At 34.9% G+C, this 26753-nt stretch overlaps 1 protein-coding gene across 2 annotated transcripts in view; it reads left to right on the top strand.

Annotated features, from left to right (window-relative positions):
* Window positions 1-26753, top strand: part of WDR70 (WD repeat domain 70) — a 345496-nt gene that overhangs the window by 71715 nt on the left and 247028 nt on the right. For both annotated transcript variants that reach the window (XM_053592015.1, XM_053592008.1), the window contains exons 7-8: window positions 8144-8203; window positions 14435-14568. In XM_053592015.1, the coding sequence (XP_053447990.1) occupies window positions 8144-8203; window positions 14435-14568 (194 nt within the window). The remainder of the gene's footprint in view (window positions 1-8143; window positions 8204-14434; window positions 14569-26753) is intronic.

Here is a 26753-nt window from a genome sequence, read left to right as displayed (position 1 = left end):
TATGTTAAATCATAACTGTGTATATTGATGCATTTATGGGGTTCAGTGTACTGATTTGATACACAATGTGAAATGCTTACATTGAACTGATTAACACATCTATCTCAATTATATTCTTTTCTTAATAGTTTTGAAATGTACCATTGCATCATACACATTATGAGGTCCCCCCAAATACCCTCTGTCCTCCCACCTCCCCCTTTCCCTCTCTCTCCTCTTCCTTTCTACTTTCTGGACTATAGTTATGTTTTACCATTTGTATGAATGTGTAGGTGATTATATATTGATTTCATAGTAGTATTGAGTACACTGGATATATATTTTTTCATTCTTGAGATACTTTACTAAGAAGAATATGTTCCATCTCCATGCAGGTAAAGATAAAAGATGTGAGTTCAGTCAAATGTTCTAGAAAACTTCCTGAAACAAAAATGTGTGAATGTTGTGAGACGTTGTTGATTTCTGCTACAGGCGGTAGAGAATCATTGAATTTTTTTGCTGAAAAATGACCTAGGAAGAGTAAAATCATTGTAGTGAACAGTGTGGAGAGAAGTGAAAAAGATGGTGGTCAGAAACGTCTTCTCATGACATAGGTTGTGTTCATAGTTTCAGATATGAATGAATTCAAGGTAAATCATGTCATCATAGAAGTCATGGTTTACTTAGTCTCTTTCGCTTTTGTAAATAAAAAAGCTTAGGTTCAATGCCATGAAGTGACTTAGTGAAGGTTGCAAGTGAAGGTAATTGCAGAGTCCTGTTTAGATTCTCGGTCTTTGGACAAAGGAAACAAGTAAGAGCTGAAATACTTATCAAATTATAGAGTGTCAGGAAATGATAAGGCATATATAGTTCACGGTGGTGGTTGAAAATAAATGTATCATTTGGTATAAATTCTGCTGGGTTATTACCTGCCATTGCTGTACAATATGTAGATAAAGATGTTATTTTTGTGTTGATTGATGATGTCATGATCTATTAATTCCTCAGTGGACACTTGGGTTGCTTCTACCCTTCTATTATGAATACTGCTATGAACATGGATGTACAAATATCTTTTCAAGACCCTGCTTTCAGTTTTTTTTGGGTATATTCCTAGAAGTAGAATTGCTGGATCACATAATTCTATTTTTAAGTTTTTGAGGAATTACCATGCTGTTTTCTGTTGCAGTTGCACCATTTTATTTTTCTACCAACAGTACACAGAGATTCCAGTTTTTCCTCATCCTCACATGGTTGTTATTTTCTGTTTATTTAATAGTAAAGTTTTTTTTTTTTTAAATCCTAATAAGTATGAGGTAGTATCTTACTATGGTTTTGCCATAGTAAGACTAATGATTAGTCACGTTGAGCATCTTTTCATGTGTTTATTGGCCATTTGTATGTCTTCTTTGGAGAATTATCTATTCAAGTCCTTTGCCCATTTTTGAATCAGGTTTTTAAAAATTGTTTTAGGAGTTTAAAAAATTACATTTTGGATATCATATATGATTTGCACATACTTTCTCACACAGGTTGCCTTTTCACTGTGTTATATATATTTTTTGATGTACTGAACACCTTGGTGATTTTTTAAAAACTCAAATCTCCATGGCCTAGAGCTTCATTTTCGTTATTTTGGGGATTGTATATAAACTTGTTTTTAACTACCTAACTGGCTTAATTTTTAAAATATATTTATGCAGTCTCACTTTGTCACCCTTGGCAGAGTGCTGTGGTGTCATAGCTCACAGCAACCTCAAATTCTTAGGCTGAAGAGATCTCTTGCCTGAGTTTTTCATGTTTAGTAGAGATGGGGGGGGGTCTCACTCTTGCTAACGTTGGTCTCAGACTCCTAAGGTCAAGTGATCCACCCATCTTGGCCTCCCAGAGTGAGCTACTTTTATTTATTTATTTATTTTTATTGTTGGGGATTCATTGAGGGTACAATAAGCCAGGTTACACTGATTGCATTTTTTAGGTAAAGTCCCTCTTGCAATTGTGTCTTGCCCTCAGAGGGTGTGGCACAAACCAAGGTCCCACCTCCTCCCTCCTTCCCCCTCTCTGCTCTTCTTTTCCCTACACCTCCTTCCTTCTTTCTCTCTCTGCTCTCCCCTTCTCTCACCCCCACCATGACGTTAATTGTCATTAATTGTCCTCATATCAAAATTGAGTACATAGGATTCATGCTTCTCCATTCTTGTGATGCTTTACTAAGAATAATGTCTTCCGCTTCCATCCAGGTTAATATGAAGGATGTAAAGTCTCCATTTTTTTTAATAGCTGAATAGTATTCCATGGTATACATATACCACAGCTTGTTAATCCATTCCTGGGTTGGTGGGCATTTAGGCTGTTTCCACATTTTGGCGATTGTAAATTGAGCTGCAATAAACAGTCTAGTACAAGTGTCCTTATGATAAAAGGATTTCTTTCCTTCTGGGTAGATGCCCAGTAATGGGATTGCAGGATCAAATGGGAGGTCTAGCTTGAGTGCTTTGAGGTTTCTCCATACTTCCTTCCAGAAAGGTTGTACTAGTTTGCAGTCCCACCAGCAGTGTAAAAGTGTTCCCTTCTCTCCACATCCACGCCAGCATCTGCAGTTTTGAGATTTTGTGATGCGGGCCATTCTCGCTGGAGTTACATGGTATCTCAGGGTTGTTTTGATTTGCATTTCTTTAATAGATAGGGAAGATGAACATATTTTCATATGTTTATTAGCCATTCGTCTGTCTTCTTTAGAGAAGGTTCTATTCATGTCTCTTGCCCATTGATATATGGGATTGTTGGCTTTTTTCATGTGGATTAATTTGAGTTCTCTATAAATCCTAATTATCAAGCTTTTGTCTGATTGAAAATATGCAAATATCCTTTCCCATTGTGTAGGTTGTCTGTTTGCTTTGGTTATTGTCTCCTTAGCTGTACAGAAGCTTTTCAGTTTAATGAAGTCCCATTTGTTTATTTTTGTTGTTGTTGCAGTTGCCATGGCAGTCTTCTTCATGAAGTCTTTCCCTAGGCCAATATCTTCCAGTGTTTTTCCTATGCTTTCTTTGAGGATTTTTATTGTTTCATGAGCTACTCCTTAAAAAATTTTTTTGCTAGACTAGGTGTGGTGGCTCACGCCTGTAATTCTTTTACCCTGGGAGGCTGAGGCAAGTGGATTGCTTGAGCTTCGGAGTTTGAGACCAGCCTGAGCAAGAGTGAGACTCTGTCTTTACTAAAAATAGAAAAACTAGCTGCATGTTTTGGTGGGCACATGTAGTTCCAGCAGTGTCTAAGAAATTCAACATAGGAGTAGTTCAGAATTCACTTGCTTGACTTTTAAATTACTTTGGAATCTGTGGTGGGATACTGATATCGCTGAAACAGGTGTGTGTAGCACTTTTAACAGTATGATAAACCCCACAGTAATGTCTTTGTGTAGAAAAACTGCAACTCTCCAACTGTTTATTCTCATTTAGTTTGGTAATGGACTATAGTAACCTTTCATGTTCACATAGTCTAAATCAAAACTGCCTTGATTCCTCTATCATTGCAAACTTTAATCTGATTTCAGTTTGGGATATAATAATTTGATCTTAAAAAGCTTTTAGGTTTTGAATTCTTCAATTATTCCCTGCTTCTCTCTAACCAGGCTGACTTGATGTAATAGCACCTGCTTTTCCTTATGGTCATATTGTACTTAATCTAAAATTTGACAGTAAATTAAAAATTATAATCTAATTCCATCAACAAGGTGGACATTGGGCCATTTATTCATTCCTAAAACTGTGTTGTGTGTTTGCTATATATCAGTTGTTTTGTGTACTTAGGATACACAGATGACAGATATATACATAGTCTTTGAGATGTTTTTATTTTGCAGTTTGTGTAGGGCAGGGAGATAGGTCAAAGATTACAAAGTTTTCTGATAATTTCTGTGATTGAAATAGGGAATAGGACTCTTCTATGCACTCTCATAGAGAGTGCATAGAAGAGTCATTTAACCTATAGTTTGAAATGTTTAGGAGAAGGTCATATCTGAATTGAGTCTTGAAGGAAAAGTAGACATTAGATAGGTAAAGAGGAAGAGAAGCCTGGGAAAAGACTAAGCTGGTATGACCCAATGCGATAGGAATAAGTAGTGGCTATCATTTATTGAACCCTATCATGTGTCGAACTCTGTGTTAGGAGTGCTATTTTATTTTATTTATTTATTTATTTATTTTTGAGACAGTCTCACTATGTCACCTTCCATAGAGTGCCGTGACATCACAGCTCACGGCAACCTCAAACTCTTGGGCTTAAGTGATTCTCTTGCCTCAGCCTCCCAAGCAGCTGGGACTACAGGCTCCCACCACAATGCAGGCTATTTTTTTATTGTAGTTGTTATTGTTGTTTGGCAGGCTTTGGTCAGGTTCTAACCCATCAGCCCGAGTGTATGTGGCTGGCACCCTAGCCGCTGAGCTACAGGCGCCAAGCCAGTGTGTTAGGAGTTTTAAAACACTTACTTCCTAGTAATCTATGGGGTAGATACTATTATCTGTAGTTTGCAAATTAGGAAATGGATAATCATAACCCTCCTGAGGACATGACATGGTCAATGGTGGCAGAGCTAGATTTAAGGACCCTAGCTTTTCTTTTTCTTCCTAGTCTGTTTCGTTCCAGCAAAGGACAGTTTCAAGATGGAGGAGAGAATTAAATAGTTACCATGCTGTTGAAAGGTCAGATATGTAGGTTAAATTCTGAAAAGTGTCCAAAAATTTACTAAGACTTTTCTTATGTGCCAAGAACTGTGCTGGACATTAGGAATAAAATGATAAATGCTAAAGTTGTAGAGATAAACAGTGAAAGAAAGTAGAGACATTGAGTGAAAGTATAGTTGGAAAAAGCTTGATTGCAAAGGAAAAGATAGTGATTGAGCAGTAAAAGTAGGGGAAATCAGCAGTATATTTGGTTTTTGATTTTTAAATATACAAAACATTTTCTTTGTTTATATGCTGCAGAAAAGAAGCCAAAGGAAGAGAAAGAGTGAAGATATAAATGAAGATTCATTACATCCTACTTGTTTAATTGAGTACATTACAAGATGGTTCATGAATTTGCAATAGGCATAGAATTTTAGTATAATTATCCTGCTCTTGAGTAATAGAGTCTTAAGTAAACAATGAAACCTCTTATGTCTGATTTCTGCATCTCTCTTCACTATCCCTCAATTATTCTGTTCATACTCCTGTCTGTCCTAGTATTTGTTATATTGAATTAGAGTCATTGCTGTCTCCTTCTTAGATAATGTGCTTCTTGAGAGGGGGAATGAATAGAGACCATGTGTAATGCCACCTAGCATCTGGTATAATCTCATTTTAATAAATAGTTCCTGAAACAGTGAAACAGCAAATGATTCTGAGTTTCATATTCGTACTATTTATGAACAGCCCTTTTTTGTTTTTTGTTTTTTTAACTTGAAGGGTTGAAAGGTATATATGTGGGTCATTATGGAAGTTTTGAGATATACAAAAGTCCGGAAACATAAACTCCACCCGGGGGAAACAAGTGAAACCCTCTCAGCAACACCGATAAGCCCAGTCAGTAGAAACTTGCACAGGTGAATCAGAAAAGATGTTGACTGTGTTTCTTGAAAGTAAAATAATGGACCATAACACAGTTGTTCTCAAAAATTTTGTAGTGACCCACTATCTACCCTGTGAAGATTTTATTATATTATTAATTAAATACTTAACACTTTCAGATATGCTACAAAAGAGAGCCTTGAACATTTTGAGTCCTGAAAGGACTTACAAAAAAATTTTTTTTTCTTTCGTTCTTTTTTTTTTAATTGTTTGGGGATTCATTGAGGGTACACAGAACCAGGTTACACTGATTGCTTTTGTTAGATAAGGACCCTCTTGTATTTGTGTCCTGCCCCCAAAAGGTGAACCACACCCCTTTCCCTCCCCATCCCCTCCCTCCTTCCCTTTCTCAGCTCTCTCTTTCCCCAAACTTCGTTGTGTACTGGGACCTCCTATCAGAATTGAGTGCATAGGACTCTTATTTCTCCATTCTTGTGATGCTTTACTAAGAATAATGTGTTCCACATCCATCCAGGTTAATACAAAGGATGTAAAGTCTCCATCTTTTTTAGTGGCTGAATATAGTCCATGGTGTACACATACTACAGCTTTTTAATCCATTCCAGGGTTGGTGAGCATTTAAGCTGTTTCCACATTTTGGCGATTGTAAATTGAGCTGCAGTTAAACAGTCTAGTGCAAGTGTCTCTGTGGTAAAAGGATTTTTTTTTTCTTCTGTGTGGATGCCCAGCAATGGGATTGCAGGATCAAATGGGATGTCTAGCTTGAGTTCTTTGAGGGTTCTCCATAGTGCCTTCCAAAAGGTTGTACTAGTTTGCAGTCCCACCAGCAGTCTAAAAGTGTTCCCTTCTCTCCACATCCGTGCCAGCATTTGAAGTTTAGAGACTTTGTGATGAGGGCCATTCTCACTCGGGTTAGACGATATCTCAGGGTGGTTTTGATTTGCATTTCTCTAATAATTAGGGACAATGAGCATTTTTTCATATTTTTGTTAGCCATTGTCTGTCTTCTAGAGAAGGTTCTATTCATCTCTCTTGTCCAGTGATGATTTTACATATAGGTTGTAGTATGTTTAAAAATATATATATATATGTATTTTTTGTAGAGACAGAGTGTCACTTTATCGCCCTCGGTAGAGTGCTGTGGCGTCACACAGCTCACAGCAACCTCCCGACTCCTGGGCTTAGATGATTCTCTTGCCTTAGCCTCCCGAGTACCTGGGACTACAGGCGCCCTCCACAATGCCCGGCTATTTTTTTTTGTTGTTGTTGTTGCAGTTTGGCTGGGGCCAGGCTTGACCCTGCCACCCTCGATATATAGGGCTGGTGCCCTACCCACTGAACCACAGGCGCCGCCCTAAAAATATTTTTGATACCGAATTATGATAAGTGATGTACTAATTACTAATTTCCTTCAGTTTGTGATTATCTGCTCTTTGTGAGATTTTTCTCTAGGTATAGTAAGACAGAAAAATAAAGGATTATATTTTAGTAAGATGGAACCAAATTTTAATGTAAATTATGGTTCTATTTTATTATTTAGTATTGAGAAATAGCATTTTGTATGAAATATTTTAAATTTGATCAGCAATCATAATTGTTTTTACAGATTAAAATGCCAGTTGTAACTAATAATGATGATTTAGTTTGTTCTTCTGTGTCTGTTAGATTTTCTTTGATTTTTATAATTCATAATTTGAAAATTACTCTGGAGAACTTTTATGGTTTATTCACCTTAAATATCCAAGTATACTTAATTTAAAATATATAGGTATATATGGAGAATGTTTTAACTTTATTCTAGATTTTATAGAGTTTTGATACTCTTTCTGGATTTCCATCAGCTGTGATTTAAAGGAAAAACATGGTTTTGTATGAACCATGAAAATGATCAATCATCAATGGAATCTGCCTGAGATATCATTCAGAGGCAGGAAAGCAGAAGTGGGCCAATCAAATGATTAGAAAAATAAAATTTATTCTTGTCAATATCCACTGAATTCAAACTATTCAGTAAAATGATTACCCTTAGACTATCAGCTCAGTTAGAGCAGAGTTTTGCAGATATATTGTGTTCCAGTAAAGTAGATTTTTAAGATACTGAGTTTTTCCCTTTCTGATCCCTTTGTGAGTCAGCACTAGCAATTTAGCATCTATCTTTTCCTCCTTACTCTGTCTCTTCCTGGAATCTAGACTACAAAATAGAGAATTCAATTTATTAAAAAAAAAAAAAAAAAAGGAAAAACAAATTCCTAATTTCTTTTTATGAATTACGTTATAAGCAACTACTGATTTATTTGTATTTTTTGTTTAAAAATTTATTTTAATAATAAGCATCTCATAAAGCCCGAAGAGTTCCTTAGGCTAATCTTTTCAGAGATTTAAAATCAATTTATCATCATCTTAAAGAGATCAATTATAGTGTATTTAAAAGTGCAGGAAAAGAGATGCCTTTTCACTGTTCTGCTGTTTTTTTAAGCTTTGTGTTCAAAAGCCAGTGATACAATTTTCAAAAGCCATATTCTCTTGTGAATGTGGTGTATAGTTCCCCATGAATATATTATTTTACCCACTAATGTTACAGTATTTTCTTGTTCCAGAATCCTGTCCAAAAGATTCCTGATTCCCATGAAATAACACTGAAGCATGGCACTAAAACGGTAAGTTCAAAAAATTTGGTTCTTTTCTTTAAATAGCAGAGCTTTCATGGAAAAGTGAACTAATAATATATACATTTGTATTAAGGCTAATTCACAATGAACTGATGTCATAAAAGTTGTTGACGTTGGGCGGCGCCTGTGGCTCAGTGAGCAGGGCGCTGGCCCCATATACCGAGGGTGGCGGGTTCAAACCCGGCCCCGGCCAAACTGCAACAAAAAAATAGCCGGGGGTTGTGGCAGGCGCCTGTAGTCCCAGCTACTCGGGAGGCTGAGGCAGGAGAATCGCCTAAGCCTAGGAGTTGGAGGTTACTGTGAGCTGTGTGATGCCACGGCACTCTACCAAGGGCGATAAAGTGAAACTCTGTCTGTACCAAAAAAAAAAAAAAAAAGTTGTTGATGTTAAAAAAATAGATTACTTTTTCAAAATAACTGTTGCCTTTCATTTAAAATAGAAACACTTATTGTCATTATTTTCGGCTTTAAAAACTGTATTTTTTGATATTCCTGTATCAAAAGTGGAAGAAAGGAATGAAATTCATACATAGCTTTGTTTTTTTATGGTGTGGGAATATTTCTTATTACCCTTAGTTTTTACTTCCATATCAGTAAAAGGCAGGAGATTATTCATTTATCAGAGGAATGTTTAAATAAGAAATGACCTTTACTTTATGTATATTAGTTTATAGAATGCATCTTTAAATCATTATATTTACTTATATTATTTAAAGATGAATAATGTAAAATATTTGTGATATGAGATGAAATTATTGTATCTTAAAGCATTAAAACGTAGCTGAATGAGTAAAAAATGCGCATGTGAAGTGAAGAAATAAAATGTTATCTTTCCCTTTTCAATGTAACATGTAAAGAAATAAGAAAATATAGCCCATAATGAGAGGGAAAACAAATCTACATACAGCCAGAAATGTTGCAAATTATAGAATTAATAAATAGGGATGTTAAAACACTGTCAATCTTCTCACAAATTTTTTGAATTTCAGAGGACCATGTTACAGAAACCTGTGCATATTAGCACTGTGTCTTTGCTTGGTTCTAATATGCATAAATTTCAGTAACATGACTCAGTGCAAAGCAAAGACTTCCTGTGTTATAAAATCAACTGATGAGATAGTTTAGTTCTAATAACTTACAAGAAAATCAGTTTACCACAAGAATACAGATATCTTTGTAGACACTCAAGTATATTCCATTGATCTTTAAGTCCATTGTAGTGATAGTATCACATTACCCTTTTATTACTGTAACTTTGTAGTAAATTTTGAAATTGGTAGTTTAAATCCTCTGACTTTATTCTACTTTTTCAAAATTGTTTTGGTTATTCTATGTCTTTTGCATTTCCATATGAATTTTAGGATCAAGTTGTTAATTTCTTCAGAAAACCTAGCTGGGATTTTGATAGGGATTGTGTTGTATCCATAGATCAGTTCAGGAAATATTGCCATTTAAATAATATTAAGTCTTCTGATTCATGAAAATAAAGTGTCTTTCCATTTATTTAGATCTTTAATTTTTAAAGCAGTATTTTGTGATTTTCATTGTACAAGTCTTTTTGTTATAACATTTATTTCTTAGTATTTTATTTTTCAGCCATGTAACTACTCTTTATTGAGGATTTTTATAGGCCTTGTGACCTAGATTGGGTATCAGTATATTATTCTTTTTTGATGATATTATAAGTGAAATTGTTTTCTTAGTTTCATATTCATACCGTTTATTAGTGTACAGAAATACAATTGATTTTGGTAGGTTAATCTTTTTTCTTGCTACCTTGTTGAACTAATTTTTGGTTTTAATAGTTTTTTTGTTGGATTTCTAAGGGTTTTTTAATCATACAAGATTATGTCTATGAATGCAGATAGTTTTGCTTCTTCCTTTCTAATATGGATGACTTTTATTTCTATTTTTTTCTTGCACTGGCTAGAAGCTCCTGTATAGAGTTGAATAGAAATGGCAAGAGTACATGTCCTGGTCTTGTTCCTCATGTTCATTTATTTATTATTAAGTATGACGTTAGCTCTTTTACATGAATAGCTTGTATCAGGTTGAGGAAATTCCCTTCCGTTCCTCATTTCTTTTCTTTTTTTTTTTTTTAAATCATGAATAGGTGTTGGATTTTGGTAAATACTTCCTCTGAATCAATCGATAGTATCATGTGTTTTTGTCCTTTAGCCTGTAGGTATAGTGTATTAAAACAATTGATTTTTCAGATGTTAAGCCCACCTTGTATTTTGCATTTATTCCAGGAATAAATCTCATTTGATAATGGTATATACTCCTTTTTACATATTGCTAGTAAACTGGATTCAGCTTACTAGTATTTTATTTTTTTGAGGCTTTTTATGTTTATATTCATACAGTATACAGGTATAGTTTTCCTTTCTTGGAGTGCCTTTGTCTGGTTTTGGTGTTGGGGTGTTATTGGCCTTGTAGAATGAGTTGGAAAGCATTTCCTCCACCTCTGTTTTCCAGAAGAGTTTGTGAAACATTGATATTAATTCTTCTTCAGATGTTTGGCATAATTTACAATCGAAGCCATCTGGGTTTAGGTTATTCTTTACGGGAAGATTTTTGATTACAAATTCAAGCACTTGTTAAAAAGTGTATTTAGATTTTCTTTTTCTTTGTTAGTAGTTTTGTAATTTTTGTTAAGAATTTAAATATTTTACCTAAGTTATATTCAACTGGCTGCCATGTAGTTCCTAGAAATCTCTTATAATCCTTTTCATTTCAGCAAGGTTAGTAGTGAGTCCCCTTTTTAATTCTCGACTTTGATAATTCTTGCTTGGTCAGTCTAAATAAAGGTTACCTAATCTTTTTGAAAATTCAGGGGCCAACTTTTGGTCTTATTGATTTTTCTTTAATTTAAAAATTTCTCTATTTCACTGCTTTCTCCTCTAATATTTATTATTTTCCTTTTTTCTTTTTTTCTTTTTCTTTCTTTTTTTTTTTTTGCTTGCTTTTGGCTTTGTTTGCTCTTCCTTTGGTAGATTTTAAAGGTAGATGGTAATGTTATTGATTTGAGGTTTTTCTTCCTTTCTGATACAGGTGTTCATGGCCATAATTTCTCTCTAACTTTATCTATCTTTATACATTGCTTGGATAAATTATTTCTGGCAATAGTAAAATGGATGTTTTACTAATTTTTATGTAAGCAAGCCTTGAGCTGTGGTTTTGGAAACACTTAAAATTAAAAAAAATTTTAAATATTTTGCTTAAGAATTTATAATCACAGGAAAAATTTTCAAGTATCCAGCCATTTATACAGATAATGTGCTATGAGATCAATTGAAGTGCCTTATTATAGATTACTCTAAAGCTTCTTGAAAGGAGAGGATGATGAAAATTAATTCTCATAACATAAAGACCAAAGCTGAAAATGTTTGTGTTGTTTCTCAAGTTGGAACAAGAGACTATCTTTTATGGTATCTGACATTTTGTGTAGTAAACATTAAAATAAAAAGTTTAAAATATTTTATCTCTTGGTCAAAAAGTCTAGACCATCATCCAGAATAATTTGATATCATATATATCATTTGATATATAATTCTTATATAAATTAAAATAATTATTCTTTTCAACTCTATTATAAATTATTGTTTTAGACCAATATTTATATTATATGAATTCTTTTTTATTTCAGTGTGATTAAAATGCAACTGAGAGTTGATTAGACTTTCTGTGTTCTTCAGCTCTTTGGGACATAAAGATTGGGAAGTAGTTTAGCAGATCTTGTGGCTGAACGTACGTTCTTTAACTAGGGGAGAGTATTTTTTACCTCTAAGCCCTGTTTTTCTGTTTTGCTCATTACCTTTCATATCCTTTTGGTGGATGATAAATGATATATACAAGCAACAGTAAACATCTTATACTTTAGAGTGAAAGCCTCATTTTCTAACTTTGCTATAGAACTTGCCATCTGTCTTCTCTTAGGAGAATAGTCAACTTTGTGATTTATTCTGCTGTTCTTTTTTCTTTTTTACTTTTTCCTCCCTCCCCTCCCACCCCACTCTGTCTCTCTCTGGACAGAGTCTTGCCATGTTGCCCAGGATTGCCTTAAACTTCTAGGCTCAAGTGATCCTCTTTCTCAGCCTCCCAAGTACTGCAGGGACATGCCACTGTGTCTGACTTGTTTTGTTTTGTTTTTTGAGACAGAGCCTCAAGCTGTCGCCCTGGGTAGAGTGTGTGGCATCACAGCTCTCAGCAACCTCCAAGTCCTGTGCTCAAGCAATTTTCCTGCCTCTGCCTCCCAAGTAGCTGGGACTACAGGCGCCTGCCACAACGCCTGGCTATTTTTTTATTGCAACCATCGTTGTTTGGCAGGCCAGGGCTGGATTCGAACCCACCAGCTCAGGTGTATGTGGCTGGCGCCTTAGCCGCTTGAGCCACAGGTGCTGAGCCAGACTTGTTCTTTTTTGATATAGGGCAATTTATCTCATATTTGTCAGACTGCACTGCTTGTGTTATGTAAACCTTAAAAATTTTTGGTCTTTTTTCTTTGAAACAACTATTTATTAGAGTTTTTATTTTGTGCCAGGCACTGTGCTAGGCACAGACATGGTCTTTGTCCATATGGGGTTTACACTCTTCATGAGAGAATAAGCGCAGATTAGAGGAACCATCATGAATTTACTGTTCCATATCATGTTATAAAGAGATGAAAACTGGTGGGGTTTTAGCCTTATCAGGCAAAGAAACACCTTTTTAACTGTAACAGGAGAGGAGGATGGCATAAAGAGCATGGAGGCAAGTGAGTTTGTGGTGGTGGTAGCAGAAGTCACTTTTTAGACTTTTATTTTTTATTATTATTTTTTTTTGTAGATACAGAGTTTCATTTTATGGCCCTCGGTAGAGTGCCGTGGCATCACACAGCTCACAGCAACCTCCAACTCCTGGGCTTAAGCGTTTCTCTTGCCTCAGCCTCCCGAGTAGCTGGGACTACAGGCGCCTGCCACAACACCTGGCTATTTTTTGTTGTTGTTGCAGTTCGGCTGGGGCCGGGTTTGAACCTGCCACCCTTGGTATATGGCGCCGGCGCCGCCTTACCGATTGAGCCACAGGTGCTGCCCTCACACTTTTTAGACTTTTAAAACTACTATTCATTTATTTCTATATTTAATTTTTTTAAGTTTTAATATATTATTGTTCAGGCATAAAAATGACTTCGTTTTCATTCGCATGCTTTCTGTAACAACTTTAGAGTTCTTATCTAATTTTAACATATGATAAGTTACTTATTATTTCTATGTAATTCCTTTATATTATGACATATGTGTTTACAGATAGTAATTGAAACGAATCTAAATTATTTTGTCAGTATCTGGTTTAGTTAATGATAAAAATTATGTTAATTACATCTCAAGTCTATCAAGGGAACTGATGTATGGAAATTTCCTTTGTATAAAACCTTAATCCTTTCACTCTATCATATATGTGGTAATCACACTAAATGTTCCCAATGCAGTTCTTTCTGTCTGAGAGGGCAGTAGATCCAAGGACTTCCTGTTTTGACAGAATTTAAATACAGTTCAAGAACAATTAATTTACAAATTGGATATTCCCATATCAATTGAACCTAGGAAAATTCACAGGAAAAGCAAATATCTTAAGGAACTAAATAAGTACTATTATAATGTGATTAGTCCCTCATAAATTTAGCTTTAAAAATAATTGTTTAAAAGAAATATACTGAGTAATTTGGCTCTATGCACCAGATAATAATTTCTGCTTTGTCTGACTTTGTTAAATAGATTTCTTAAAGCTCCCAGTAGCATTACTCATTTTGGTAATTTTAGATTTCTGTGGTCTTCATTCAGATGTAGTTAAATTATGTTAAAAGGTTTCCTCAAGATTGTATATTGAAAAAGCTGAATTATTTATGAGACTTCTATTTATATACTAAAACAATTTAGCATAAGGAATTATAATGATATATCTTCTGAGTACATGTTTGATGAGTTGGGACAAAGCTGTCAAATAGAGTACATTTAACATATTTTCTATTCTTTATTTCAAAAGGAATAATACTCAAAATAGCAAAGGCAAATAACACAGAAAATGCTGTTCATTCCCACTTTTCAGACGTAACAACAGTTGGTGGTTTGTCTTTCCAGTGCCTATAAGGTAGGGGGTGAGGTTAAAGAACAGAAGTGGGTATTATAAACTATAGGTTGTTTTGCTCCAGTTAATTTAATTTTATTTTTTTAATGCCAGGTATCTGCTTTGGGTCTGGATCCCTCAGGTGCCCGTTTGGTGACTGGAGGATATGACTATGATGTTAAATTTTGGGATTTTGCTGGAATGGATGCTTCTTTTAAGGCATTTCGATCTCTTCAGCCCTGTGAATGGTATGTATTCATTTACTTAACATCTTCATATTTGAATTAATACCTTTATACTTGAAGACAGTTCTATTGTCATTTGAATTCTATCTACAGTAATGTATGCCAAAATACATTAAGTTTACATGATTATATACTGCTTTTTTTTATTCAAATGAAAGTTAAGTCAACCTTACATTTCTTTCCTTAAATTTAATAGTTAACCTATCTTTTAAAGGCATTTTCTGTCTTTTGTTATTTTTCAAAAATATTTTAATTTAGTAATATTTACCTTGGCTAGTTTATTTAGAAATATTTACTTTGCCTAGTTTATTTTAAATAATGTGCAATATTATATATGATATGTTAAACCCATATTCAGGTACTGATCTGTGCTGCACTGTTTGGTTTGGTCAGCTAGCATTATATTAGAAAGTGCCTTATGTGTTGTTATCATAAGCCATACTCTTAACTCTTATCTCTATTTTTGACTGTGTCTAATCTTTTACCATATACTTCCTTTTGGTATCATTTTACTTGTTTTTTTCTTTCTTGTCTAATATTTCCTACAGAAGAGCAGAGGCTTGATCATAATTCATAGTGTATCATATTAGGTGGCATGTACTGTCTAGTTATTCTATTAGTGACTAGAAATTAAGATAGATTCTTAGATTAAGCTGCAGATATCTGATTCCTTCATTGTAAAGTTAGTATTTTATATGAGAGATGCAAGAAACCAGATACTCATCATCCTTTTACTTAATGCATCCAATAATACTTCCTACCTGAATCAGTTATCTCAATTATGGTTATAAAGTGGTGATTTTGTTTTTTCTGTTATTTTATTTGCATTTATTTCCTGGCATTCTTCTGAAAGTAGGACGTTTCCTCGTTAACATTCCTTATTAATGTTATTTGGTTACCCTGAAATAGAGTTCCTACTGGAGAGATGGGATAAATGCTTAGTTATCTCTCCTTTATTACTCATTTTCAGCTTAAAGTTTGGTAGTGGTAAATTAGTTGTTTCTATTATTGCAGGGTTTTTTTTTTTTTTTGCTTTATATTTTTTCAGTATCAGTATTTATGATGTTTAAATTTTCACGTGTTTCAGACAATTGCAGTCTTCATTCTTTTTGATATTTAAATTGTCCCAGATTTGGCCATTGGGAGTCCTTGATTGCTATATAATTTTGACATAACTTTATTATAGTCTTTAAAGGCTTGTTTAGTTTCTGGCACCACATGAAGTAGGCTTCCTGGTACATTTCTTGCTGAGTCCTAGAATCAGTACTTCCCTAGGAGCCTTACTTTCTTTTTTGTGGGAATAGTATTTAGAGACCAAATCTGGATGCCAGGCGTGCTCACTGATGTTGGGATATTATTGCTTCTTCACCTTTGCAATGGAAAAAGGTAGAAAATATAGATACTTATGCTTGCATGCATTTGTTTGCCTGTGTTTAAATGACAAAATCACATTGATATTTCCATTTCAAAATTTTAGTAAACTAGTTATCTTAGAATATTTTTTTTAATTAGATCATAACTACATACATTACTGCATTTATGGGGTACAATGTGTTGATTTTACATATAATTTGGAATGCTTACATCAAACTGGTTAACATATCATTCACTTTACTTATTTAATTGTTGTGTTTAGACATAAATACTCTACTATTAATATATTGGACATGTATGCTTTCAATATGCATAGTAGGTGAGGTCCCATCGATTACCCTCCCTCCATCTGTCCCCCCTTATATAATTATTTAATATTTGATAAATATTATTAAATATTATATAATAATAAATATCTTAGAATATTATTTGTTTGCTTGTTTATTTATTTAGAGAGTTGCTGTTGCCTAGTCTAGAATGCCATGCGCTTAGCCTAGCTCACAACAACCTCAAACTTCCAGCCTCCCAAATAGCTTGGAAAAATAGGGTTTTGCTTTGTCCAGGCTGGTTTTGCACTCCTGGGCTCAATCAGTCCTCCCACCTCAGCCACCCAGAATGCTGAGATAACAGATATGAGCCACTGTGGTTGGCCATAATGTTTTTTAATTTACAGAAAAGCCACAAAGGTGTAATACAGATTTTATGTACACACATTACTCAGATTTCCTCATAGTTAACAGCTTATATTACCACAGTCTGTTTGTCATAAGAAACCAACGTTAGTCAATTACTATTAATTAATATCCAAAAGTTATTTTGATTTCACTGTTTTTTCCACTAATGATTCCTCTAAGATACCACATTACATTTAGTTCTTAATATTTGTTTTAGTGTCCTCTGTCTGTGATATTTTTTAATCTTTTATTGCTTTTCATGACCTTGACAGTTTTAAGGTACTGATCAGGTAGTTTGTAGAATGTCCTTCAGTTTGGTTTCATCTGATGTTTTTCTAATGGCTAGACTGAGATTCTGGGTCTTCAGGAAGAATATCATAGATATGAAGTTCCCTTCTTGTCACACTATATTGGGGATACATGGCTATCATGTTTTTCTTTCTTGTAAGGTTACTTTTTCTACTCCTTTCCATTTGCCGTTTATTAGAAGTCTGTCACTACCCTTAGGTAGTAAAGCAGAATTTTTTGGTAGTAGAATAGATCATTTATTTAACATAATTTTATGAGAGATTAGTAACTAGAATCCATATTTTATATGGATTCCCCCCCCCCAGGAATTTATTCTTTCTTTTGTTTTTCATATTATCAATTAATTCTGAAAGAGAAACTGAAGATAAAGATTCCTCTTACAAAACAGGAGCCATTATTTATGTGGAAGTTGATAGTGTAAGGAAGCAGAGTTATAAATTTCAGTAATCATATCATTGTCACTGTTTCTTTTTTCTTAGTTAAGAGCTCATTGAGTTTGGATTAATGATAATATAATTTAATTAAATTTTTTATAATTATTAGTGGATTGATGGATTTCCTTATTAATATCATTTTCTAAATTATTAGATATTTACAACTATTAGAGTAAGTTACTTAGAGCCATATGTGGCTTTTCCCCTATAGATTATCATTAATCAGGATCTATTTGATAAGCAAAGTAGAAATCTATCTAGCTACTTTCTTTTCCTCTATTTTGTTATGTTTGTTTACAACTAATCTTTTTATTTTATTTATTTTATTATTTTTATATTTTGGAGGTAGAGTTTCACTCTGTTGCCCTTGGGTAGAGTGCAGTGTTGTCAATAGTTCACAGCAACCTCAAACTCTTGGGCTCAAGTTATCCCTCTTGCCTCAGCCTCCTGAGCAGCAGGGACTACAGGTGCTTGCCATGGCACCCAGCAAATTTTTCTATTTTTAGTAGAATCTCACTCTTGCTCAGGGTGGTCTTGAACTCCTGAGCTCAAGCAATCCACCCACTTTGGCCTCCCAGAGTGCTAGAATTACAAGTGTGAGCCACCATGCTCAGCCTATTTTATTATTTCATTTAATTTTTATAGAACAAAATTTATCGAGGAAGAGAAAAATACGTTTACAGAGTAAAAGCAAGATATAGGCTTGTGGAGCAAGATATTTTCACCATACACAGAGAATGGACCTCTATTGTGAGGGCAAGTAGGCACAGAGGCTGTCTTATTTTTCAGACAAGGTTTCACTGTGTCAACCAGGCAGGAATGCAGTGGTGCAGTCATAGCTCACTGTAACCTTGAACTCTTGGCCTTAAACAGTCCTCCTGGCCAAGGTGTTGGGATTACAGGTGTGAGCCACTATGCCTTGCCTTGATTTATTTCTTTACAAAACTTGTAACTATCAGAAATGATGTGATTTTATTATATTTGTTGACTGTATACTAGCACATACATAATTGGAACTTATCATTCATTAAATAAGTTATGAATACTAGAATCTTTCCATATTTTTTCCAAAAATTTTCTGTTATGTAGAGCAAAGAACTATTTTTGGCAAGATATTCCTATCTTTTTGAAAAGAATGGAAGATTTTTAATCTTAGCTTAAACTCTTATCACTGTAGGGCAAATTAGGAACAGTTTTTGAAATCACTGGCTCTGCACTGTTGGTGATGCATTGAGCTACAGGTTTAAGGTTGATCTGCTTAGCTCTTTTTCAAAACAAAAATGGGACATATATATGTTCTCATGCTAACTGGTTAATGAGTTTTATTAGATCTTGTGATTTCTATTCATTTTATATAAAAAGTGATTGCTACTGAAAAGATTTGCACTTATTCAAATGACATTTGCAGTTATTGGCATTTATTATCAGTTCCTTAATTAAGCTGTTCCGGAGTTCAAAGAAATAAAAACAACAACAACAACAACAACACCTTTCACCTGGTGTTTTGCCTCCTTCAGCCAATCTTAGATTCAGAAATTAAAAAATTTCTATTACTAGATATTAGGATGGATGAGTCAATGCTTTATGCAGTGGGCACGCTACATTGTTTTCTCTGCCAATTTAAATGACCTGGGCCATATTGTCGATGAAGTATTTTTAATCCCTCTTTCTTTTCTGTAGCATACTGATTTATGTAAAAATTTAATTCTACAACTAAGTATTACTAGAGAGTCAATGTGCATATTGAGTAAGAGCATGGGTTCAGAGTTATCTATAGATCTAAATCTGAATTGTCTTGACCAGTTCATTTGCTGTATGACTTTAGACAAGTTATTTAATCACTTGGATCCCTGGCTTCCTTGCTTATAAAATACTATTGGCAATGTCTCTTTCTTAGTATTCTTTCAATAGTGTCTATTTATTAAATGAAATAATGTATGTAAAGTACATGGCACAGTATCTGGCACCTAGTAAAGCACTCAATAAATAGTAACTCATTTAGTATTTATTTAATGTGAAGGAATTTCAGTGTACAGAGTCTGAAGTTATCTTTCCTATCTTTCAAGTATTACTTCCCATTTCTGAATTTTTGTTAGTACTATAGCATTAGATTTTACCTCTGGAAAATCAGACTATTTTACATTGTTATCTATTCTAATTTTATTTTTAGGAATACAGGCTATCCTGTTTTGGCTCTTTGTAATCAATTCTCTTTGTCTCTCTCTGATCCAGTTCTCTGAATCTTTTTTTTTTTTTTGCCACAATTTTTGAAAATCTGTTATGCCAGTGCAATTTATGAATTTTCTACTCTTTTAGTAAACTTTTTAAAAGTCAGATTTATTCAGGTATAATTTACATATGGTGAAATTCATTCCTTTTTTTTTTTTTTTTTTGGCCGGGGCTAGGTTTGAACCCGCCACCTTCGGCATATGGGACTGGCGCCCTACTCCTTGAGCCACAGGTGCCACCCGAAATTCATTCTTTATTAAGTCTATAATTCTGTAAGTTTTGAGAAATTAATACAGTGATAGTCATATTACTCCCACCACAATCAAGTTGTAAAAAGTTTCTATTCTTCCCCGAAGTTCCTTCTAGCCACTTTGCAGTAAGTACCTTCTAGTGACCCAGGCAACCACTGATCTGTTTTTGCTATTGCATCTATCAGCTGTCTTGCCCTCTTTTATTGCTGTGTGGTATTTGTTTTTTTGTTTTTTTTTTTGTAGAGACAGAGTCTCACTTTATGGCCCTCTGTAGAGTGCCGTGGCCTCACACAACTCACAGCAACCTCCAACTCCTGGGCTTAAGCGATTCTCTTGCCTCAGCCTCCCAAGCAGCTGGGTTTTTTTTTTTTTTTTAATTTTTTTGTAGAGACAGAGTCTCACTGTACCGCCCTCGGGTAGAGTGCCATGGTGTCACAGCTCATAGCAACCTCTAACTCTTGGGCTTACGCGATTTTCTTGCCTCAGCCTCCCAAGCAGCTGGGACTACAGGCGCCTGCCACAACGCCCAGCTATTTTTTTGTTGCAGTTTGGCCCGGGCCGGGTTTGAACCCGCCACCGTCAGCATATGGGGCCGGCGCCCTACTCACTGAGCCACAGGCGCCTCTCGTGGTATTTGTTTTTATCACTGTACTACAGTTTGTTTTTCCGTTCACCAGTTGATAGACATTTGGCTTATTTCCAGTTTTTAGATATTACAAATAAAGCTTCTATACATATTCCTGTACACAAAGTCTTTTTTTGTGAACAGGTGTTTTTATACCTTTGGGTAAATACTTAAGCATGAATTGCTGAGTCACATAGTATGTGTGTGGTAACTTTTATAAGCAACTGCCTAACTTTTTCAAAGTGCTTATCCTTTTGCTCTCACATATTGCTACAATAAGTAAGAAGAGTTCTAGTTATTTTACATCCTTAGCTACTGTTGGTATTATCAATATTTTTATTTATTTTTTTTATTGAAACAAATGACAGATTTTATTACATGAGTTAATTTTTATGTCCAAGCACAAGGATAATGAAATATACTTTCTATGCAAAATATTATAAATTTTTTTTTTTTTTTGTAGAGACAGAATCTCACTTTATGGCCCTTGGTAGAGTGCCGTGGCCTCACACAGCTCACAGCAACCTCCAACTCCTCGGCTTAAGGGATTCTCTTGCCTCAGCCTCTCGAGTAGCTGGGACTACAGGCGCCCGCCACAACGCCAGGCTATTTTTTGGTTGCAGTTTGGCTGGGGCCGGGTTTGAACCTGCCACCCTCGGTATATTGGGCTGGCGCCTTACTGACTGAGCCATAGGCGCCGCCTATAAATGTTAAATAACATACAGTGGAAACAATGCAGTGTAGGTTTCCTGGGAAACAGACTCTATAGTAGAAATATACCAGCAGGAAGTTTATTGATTGGGCAAAGCTGTCTAGATGAGGACCAGTGAGAGTGAAAGAATGAAGCAGGACAGACAGAGCAAGAAGTTGAACTCTATTGAAGTCCCGACAAATATCTCAGTTGATCCCTTGAGGAACCTCTGAAGTTGGGACAGCTCCTCAAAGATGTCTGAATTGAGGGAATGGCCAGTCTTTGGATATCTGCCATCCCACAAACATGAATCTTGAATGAGATTAGCCAGGGGCAATTTCCAGAGAAGAACTCAGCAGAGAGCAGCCAACTACCGATAGTCCCAGTAGCTGAGGGAAGGGATGCTTCAGTCTCCAAAAGGGTTGTGAGATACTGGGAAGCACATCATACATTGACTATAGATGATCAAAAAGAACAATATGTAATTCATAATTTACAGCGAAGTTCTGCCTCAATCCCAGATATAGTTAATTTAAAGTTATGAAAAGAACCTGGATTCTTTTACCCTCAATGAATCCTCAACAATTAAAAAAAAAAAAATAAAGTCATGAAAAGGTAAAATTCTAGGGTGGTGCCTGTGGCTCAAAGGAGAAAGGCGCTGGCCCCAAATGCCACAGGTGGCGGGTTCAAACCCAGCCCCAACCAAAAACTGCAAAAAAAAAAAAAAAAGAAAAGGTAAAATTCTAGCAAGAAAACAAAGAAACCACCTGAAATGCCAGCTATTGGAATTATGGAAACTTTGATAGTAAGAGAGAAGAAACAAAGCCCCCCAAAAAGGCCTCTCAATAGTGAGGAGAATTATTTCCGGGGATACTAATTTTTTTTTTTTTCTAAAGTCTCCAAAAATAGACAACTAGTATTTATAAATAAAAATAGAAAATAAATCAAAAAACAGATCATTCCAAATCTATATAGACAATAGAAAAAGAAAAAATACTTCAAATTCATTCTACTTCATCTGGATATACCTGATATTAAAATTGGAAAAAATATATTATTATAAAGGGAAATTACAAACATATTTTACTTATAAATGAGGATGCAATGTCCTAAACAACATATAAACAAGTCAAATTAAAAATTATTGTTCAAATAATGTACTTTGGTCAAAATTAAATCCAGTTTATGTGAGAATTAGTCACTATTTTCTTTTCTTTTTATTTTCTTTCTTTTCCTTTCCCCCACCCCTCTCCCTCTTTGTCTCTCTCTCTGCTCTCCCCTTCCCCCACCCCGTACCGTGTCATTAATTGTCCTCATATCAAAGCTGAATACATAGGATTCATACTTCTCCATTCCTGTGATGTTTCATTAAGAATAATGTGTTCCACCTCCATCCAGGTTAATACAAATGCTGCAAACTCTCCATTTTTTTTTAAAGGCTGAATAGTATTCCGTGGTATACGTATACAATACCACAGCTTGCCTATCTGTTCCTGGGTTGAGGGGCATTTAGGGTGTTTCCAAGTTTTGGAGGTTGTAAATTGGGCTGTGATAAAAAGTCTAGTGTACAAGTGTCTTTATAATAAAAGTTTTTTTTTTCCTTCTGGATAGATGCCCAGTAATGGGATTGCAGGATGAAATGGGAGGTGTAGACTGAATTCTTTGAGGTTTCTCCATACTTCCTTCCAAAAAGGTTGTATTCGTTTGCAATCCCACCAGCAGTGTAAAAGTGTTCCTTTCTCTCCCCATCTGCGCCAGCATCTGCAGTTTTGAGATTTTGTGATATAGGCCATGCTTGCTGGGGTTAGCTGTATCTCAGAGTAATTTTAATTTGCATTTCTCTAATAATTAGGGATGGTGAGCATTTTTTCATGTGTTTGCTAGTCATTTGTCTGTCTTCTTTAGAGAAGGTTCTGTTCATCTCTCTTCCCCATTGATGCATGAGATTGTTTGCTTTTTTTCATGTGGATTAATTTAAGTTCTGTATAGATCCTAGTTATTAAGATTTTGTCTGATTGAAAATATGCAAATATCATTTCCTATTGTGTAGGTCGTCTATTTGCTTTGGTTGTTGTCTCCTTAGCTGTACAGAAGTTTTTCAGTTTAATGAAATCCCATTCATTTATTTTTTTTTGTTGTTGCAATTGCCATGGCAGTCTTCTTCATAGTCTTTCCCCAGGCTGATATCTTCCAGTGTTTTTTCTATGCTTCCTTTGAGGATTTTTATCGTTTCATGCCTTAAATTTAAGTTCTTTATCCATCTTGAATCAATTTTTGTGAGTGCAGAGAGCTGTGGGTCCAGTTTCAGTCTTTTACATGTGGATATCCAGTTCTCCCAGCACTATTTATTGAATAGGGAATTTCCCCCCAGTGTACATTTTTGTTTGGTTTGTCGAAGATTAGGTGATTGTAAGTTATTGGTTTCATTTCCTGGTTTTCTATTCGATTCCAAATGTCTATGTCTCTATTTTTGTGCCAGTACCATGCTGTCTTGACCACTATGGCCTTGTAGTACAGCCTAAAATCTGGTATGGAGATACCTCCAGCTTTGTTTTTATTACCTAAAACTGCCTTAGTAAAAATTGAGAAAAAACCTGTATAGGTTTTTTCTGGTTCTATACAAAATGCAGAATCATTTTTTCTAGGTCTTGAAAATAGGATGTTGGTATTTTAATAGGGAAGACGTTGAATCAGTAGATTGCTCTGGGAAGTATAGACATTTTAAGAACGTTGATTCTTCCATGAACATGGTATGTTCTTCCATTTGTTAAAGTTCTCTGTTATTTCTTTTCTTAGGGTTTCATAATTTCTTTATAGAAGTCCTTGACCTCCTTTGTTAGGTATATTCCTAGGTATTTCATTTTGGGGGGGGCTATAGTGAAGGGAGTTGTGTCATAATTAACCCCTCATCTTGGCTGTTATTGGCGTATACAAAGGCTACTGACTTGTGGACCTTGATTTTATATCTTGAGATATTACTGCATTTTTTGATGACTTCCAGGAGTCTTGTGGTTGAGTCTTTGGGGGGTTTGACCTCCTCTCTTCCGATTTGGATGCCCTTTATTTTCTTATCTTGCCTACTTGTATTGGGTGGAACTTCTAGCACTATGTTGAATCATAATGGTGACAGACGACAACCTTGTCTGGTTCCAGTTCTAAGAGGAAAAGCTTTCAGTTTAACTCCATTCAGTAAAATATTAGCTGTGGGTTTGTATAAGATAGCTTCAATCAGTTTTAAGAAATGTGCCACCTATGCCTAAACTCTTCAGTGTTCTAGATGCTGGATTTTATCAAATGCTTTTTTTGCATCTATTGAGAGGATCATATGGGCTTTGTTTTTGCTTCTGTTGATATGGTAAATAACGTTTATGGATTTACATATATTAAGCCAGCCTTGTACTCCAGGGATGAAATCTACTTGATGTATGACTTTTTTGATGATAAGCTATAATCTGTTGGCTAGGATTTTGTTGAGAATTTTTGCATCTATATTCATTAGCAAAATTGGTCTGAAGTTCTCCTTTTTAGTTGGGTCTTTTCCTGGTTTTGGTTTCAGGGTGATGTTTGTTTCATAAAACATGTTGGGGAAGATTCCTTCCTCCTCAATTTCTTGGAATAATTTCTGCAATAAGGTTTTTGAAGGTTTGATAGAATTCTGGTGTGAAGCCAGCTGGACCAGGGCATTTTTTTGTTGGGATATTTTTTATAGTTTCTTTGATCTCAGTGGTTGAAATTGGTCAGGAGATCTATTTCATCCAGGCTAAGTCTAGGGCATGATTCCAGATATTGATCCACTTTCTTCACATTGTCAAATTTCTGGGCATAAAGTTTCTGGTAGTATTCAGAGATGATCTCTTGTATCTCTGTGGCATCAGTTGTTATTTCCCCTTTATTATTTCTGATTGAGGTTACTAGAGATTTTACTTTTTTATTTCTAGTCTGCCCAAAGGTTTCTTTCTTTATTTTTTCAAAAAAAGAAATTAAAAGATAAATTATAAATAAAACAAATTGTAACACATAATGAAAGCAAGGATTACTGACCACAATATATTTAATTTTTTTTTTTTGGCCGGGGCTGGGTTTGAACTCACCACCTCCGGCATATGGGACCGGCGCCCTACTCCTTGAGCCACAGGTGCGGCCCTAATATATTTAATTTTTATAAGTCAATACAGAAAGATACTTGAAAACTGAAACAAAGGAAATGAGTAAATAGCAGAAAGAAATACAACTGATCAATAAATATGAAATACAATAAACATGAAAAAGGATAATCAACTTTACTAATAAAGACAAAAAGTTAAAATGCCAATGAGGTACTATTTATTACCTCTAAGACTAGAAAAAATTGAAAAGAATATACACTATTCAATGGAGGCAGAAGGCAAGGGTAGGGTTATAATTACCAATCTTTTTTTCTGCATAATAATTTAATAATATCTTATCCACATGTAAACTGTGAACTATGATGACAAGATTTGAAGAAACAAGCACTATCAGGCATTGCTGGTGGGAGTGTAAATTGATATCATCTCAGAGGGTAATTTTTCATTCTTTTTCAAAATACAAACACAGATAGTCTTTGACCCTGTAATCCACTTTTAGGAACTTCTGTGACAGATATACCCACATATGTGGAAATGATCTAGGAGCAAGTTTATTACAGCATTGTATATAATAGTAATAGACATGTTTTCTTGTATTTTATTTTCAGCAAAGAACAACTACAGCCTGAAAATATCTTAATTTACCTTGAATTTCACAGCTGTATTCTTTGTCTTTTGTGTGCTAGAATGGTAGTTGGCAAACTGTGGTCTGAAGGCTAACTGTAGTCCATAGCCTGTTTTTGTATGGCACTTGAACTAAGAATGGTTCTTAAAATTTTAAAGGGCTGCGAAACAATAATAACCTCCCCGCCAAAGAACAAATTAGAACATGAGACACAGATTGTATGTGACCTTCAAAGCTTAGAATATTTGTTACTGGTTCTTCACAGAAAGCTTGCTGACCTTCCTTTAGAAACTCTTCACAACCCCTTACTATTTTGTTCTTCTTGATTGCTCTCCCTGCCTGATAAGAAACAGGCTGAATAGATTCTTTTTACATCTCTTTACTCTCACAAACTTATTAGCTTATAGCTAGTGGAATGTGCTTGTGGTGTGAGGAAATTTTGAGGGAGCAAGCGGGGTATGGAAGTAATCCTTGTAGGGCAATCTCCTGTGTATGTGATGGATGATCTGTTTTCAGGAAAGCTATTCTGTTAAGTTTCTAATTAGTTGTTCTATCTTTGTTTTATCAACTCTATATCAACTCTTGAACATCCTTTTTTGCTGCCCTTCCTAAGGTTTGTGATAACTGTTTCCATAAGGGTAGCTTGACTGTTTTGAGAATGTGCTGCCTGAGGAATTCATATTTTCTGGGATATTTTCACATGAGACTGTTGTACATTTTCTAAGAGCTGTTTTTCTAATCAGTTTGGTGTTTTCCCTTAGAAATTTTTGGATAGCTTTGCTTTTCAGTAGTTCTTTTCATTTCTCCCAAATTTGATATTTTTCCTAGTTATTTCTTTTGGCATTTGGAATAGGGAAGTCTAATGCATTC

Source organism: Nycticebus coucang, chromosome 1, assembly GCF_027406575.1.
Source record: "Nycticebus coucang isolate mNycCou1 chromosome 1, mNycCou1.pri, whole genome shotgun sequence".
NCBI lineage: Eukaryota > Metazoa > Chordata > Mammalia > Primates > Lorisidae > Nycticebus > Nycticebus coucang.
Note: the sequence above shows the minus strand (reverse complement) of the source record. Positions and strands in the feature narration are given on the sequence as shown.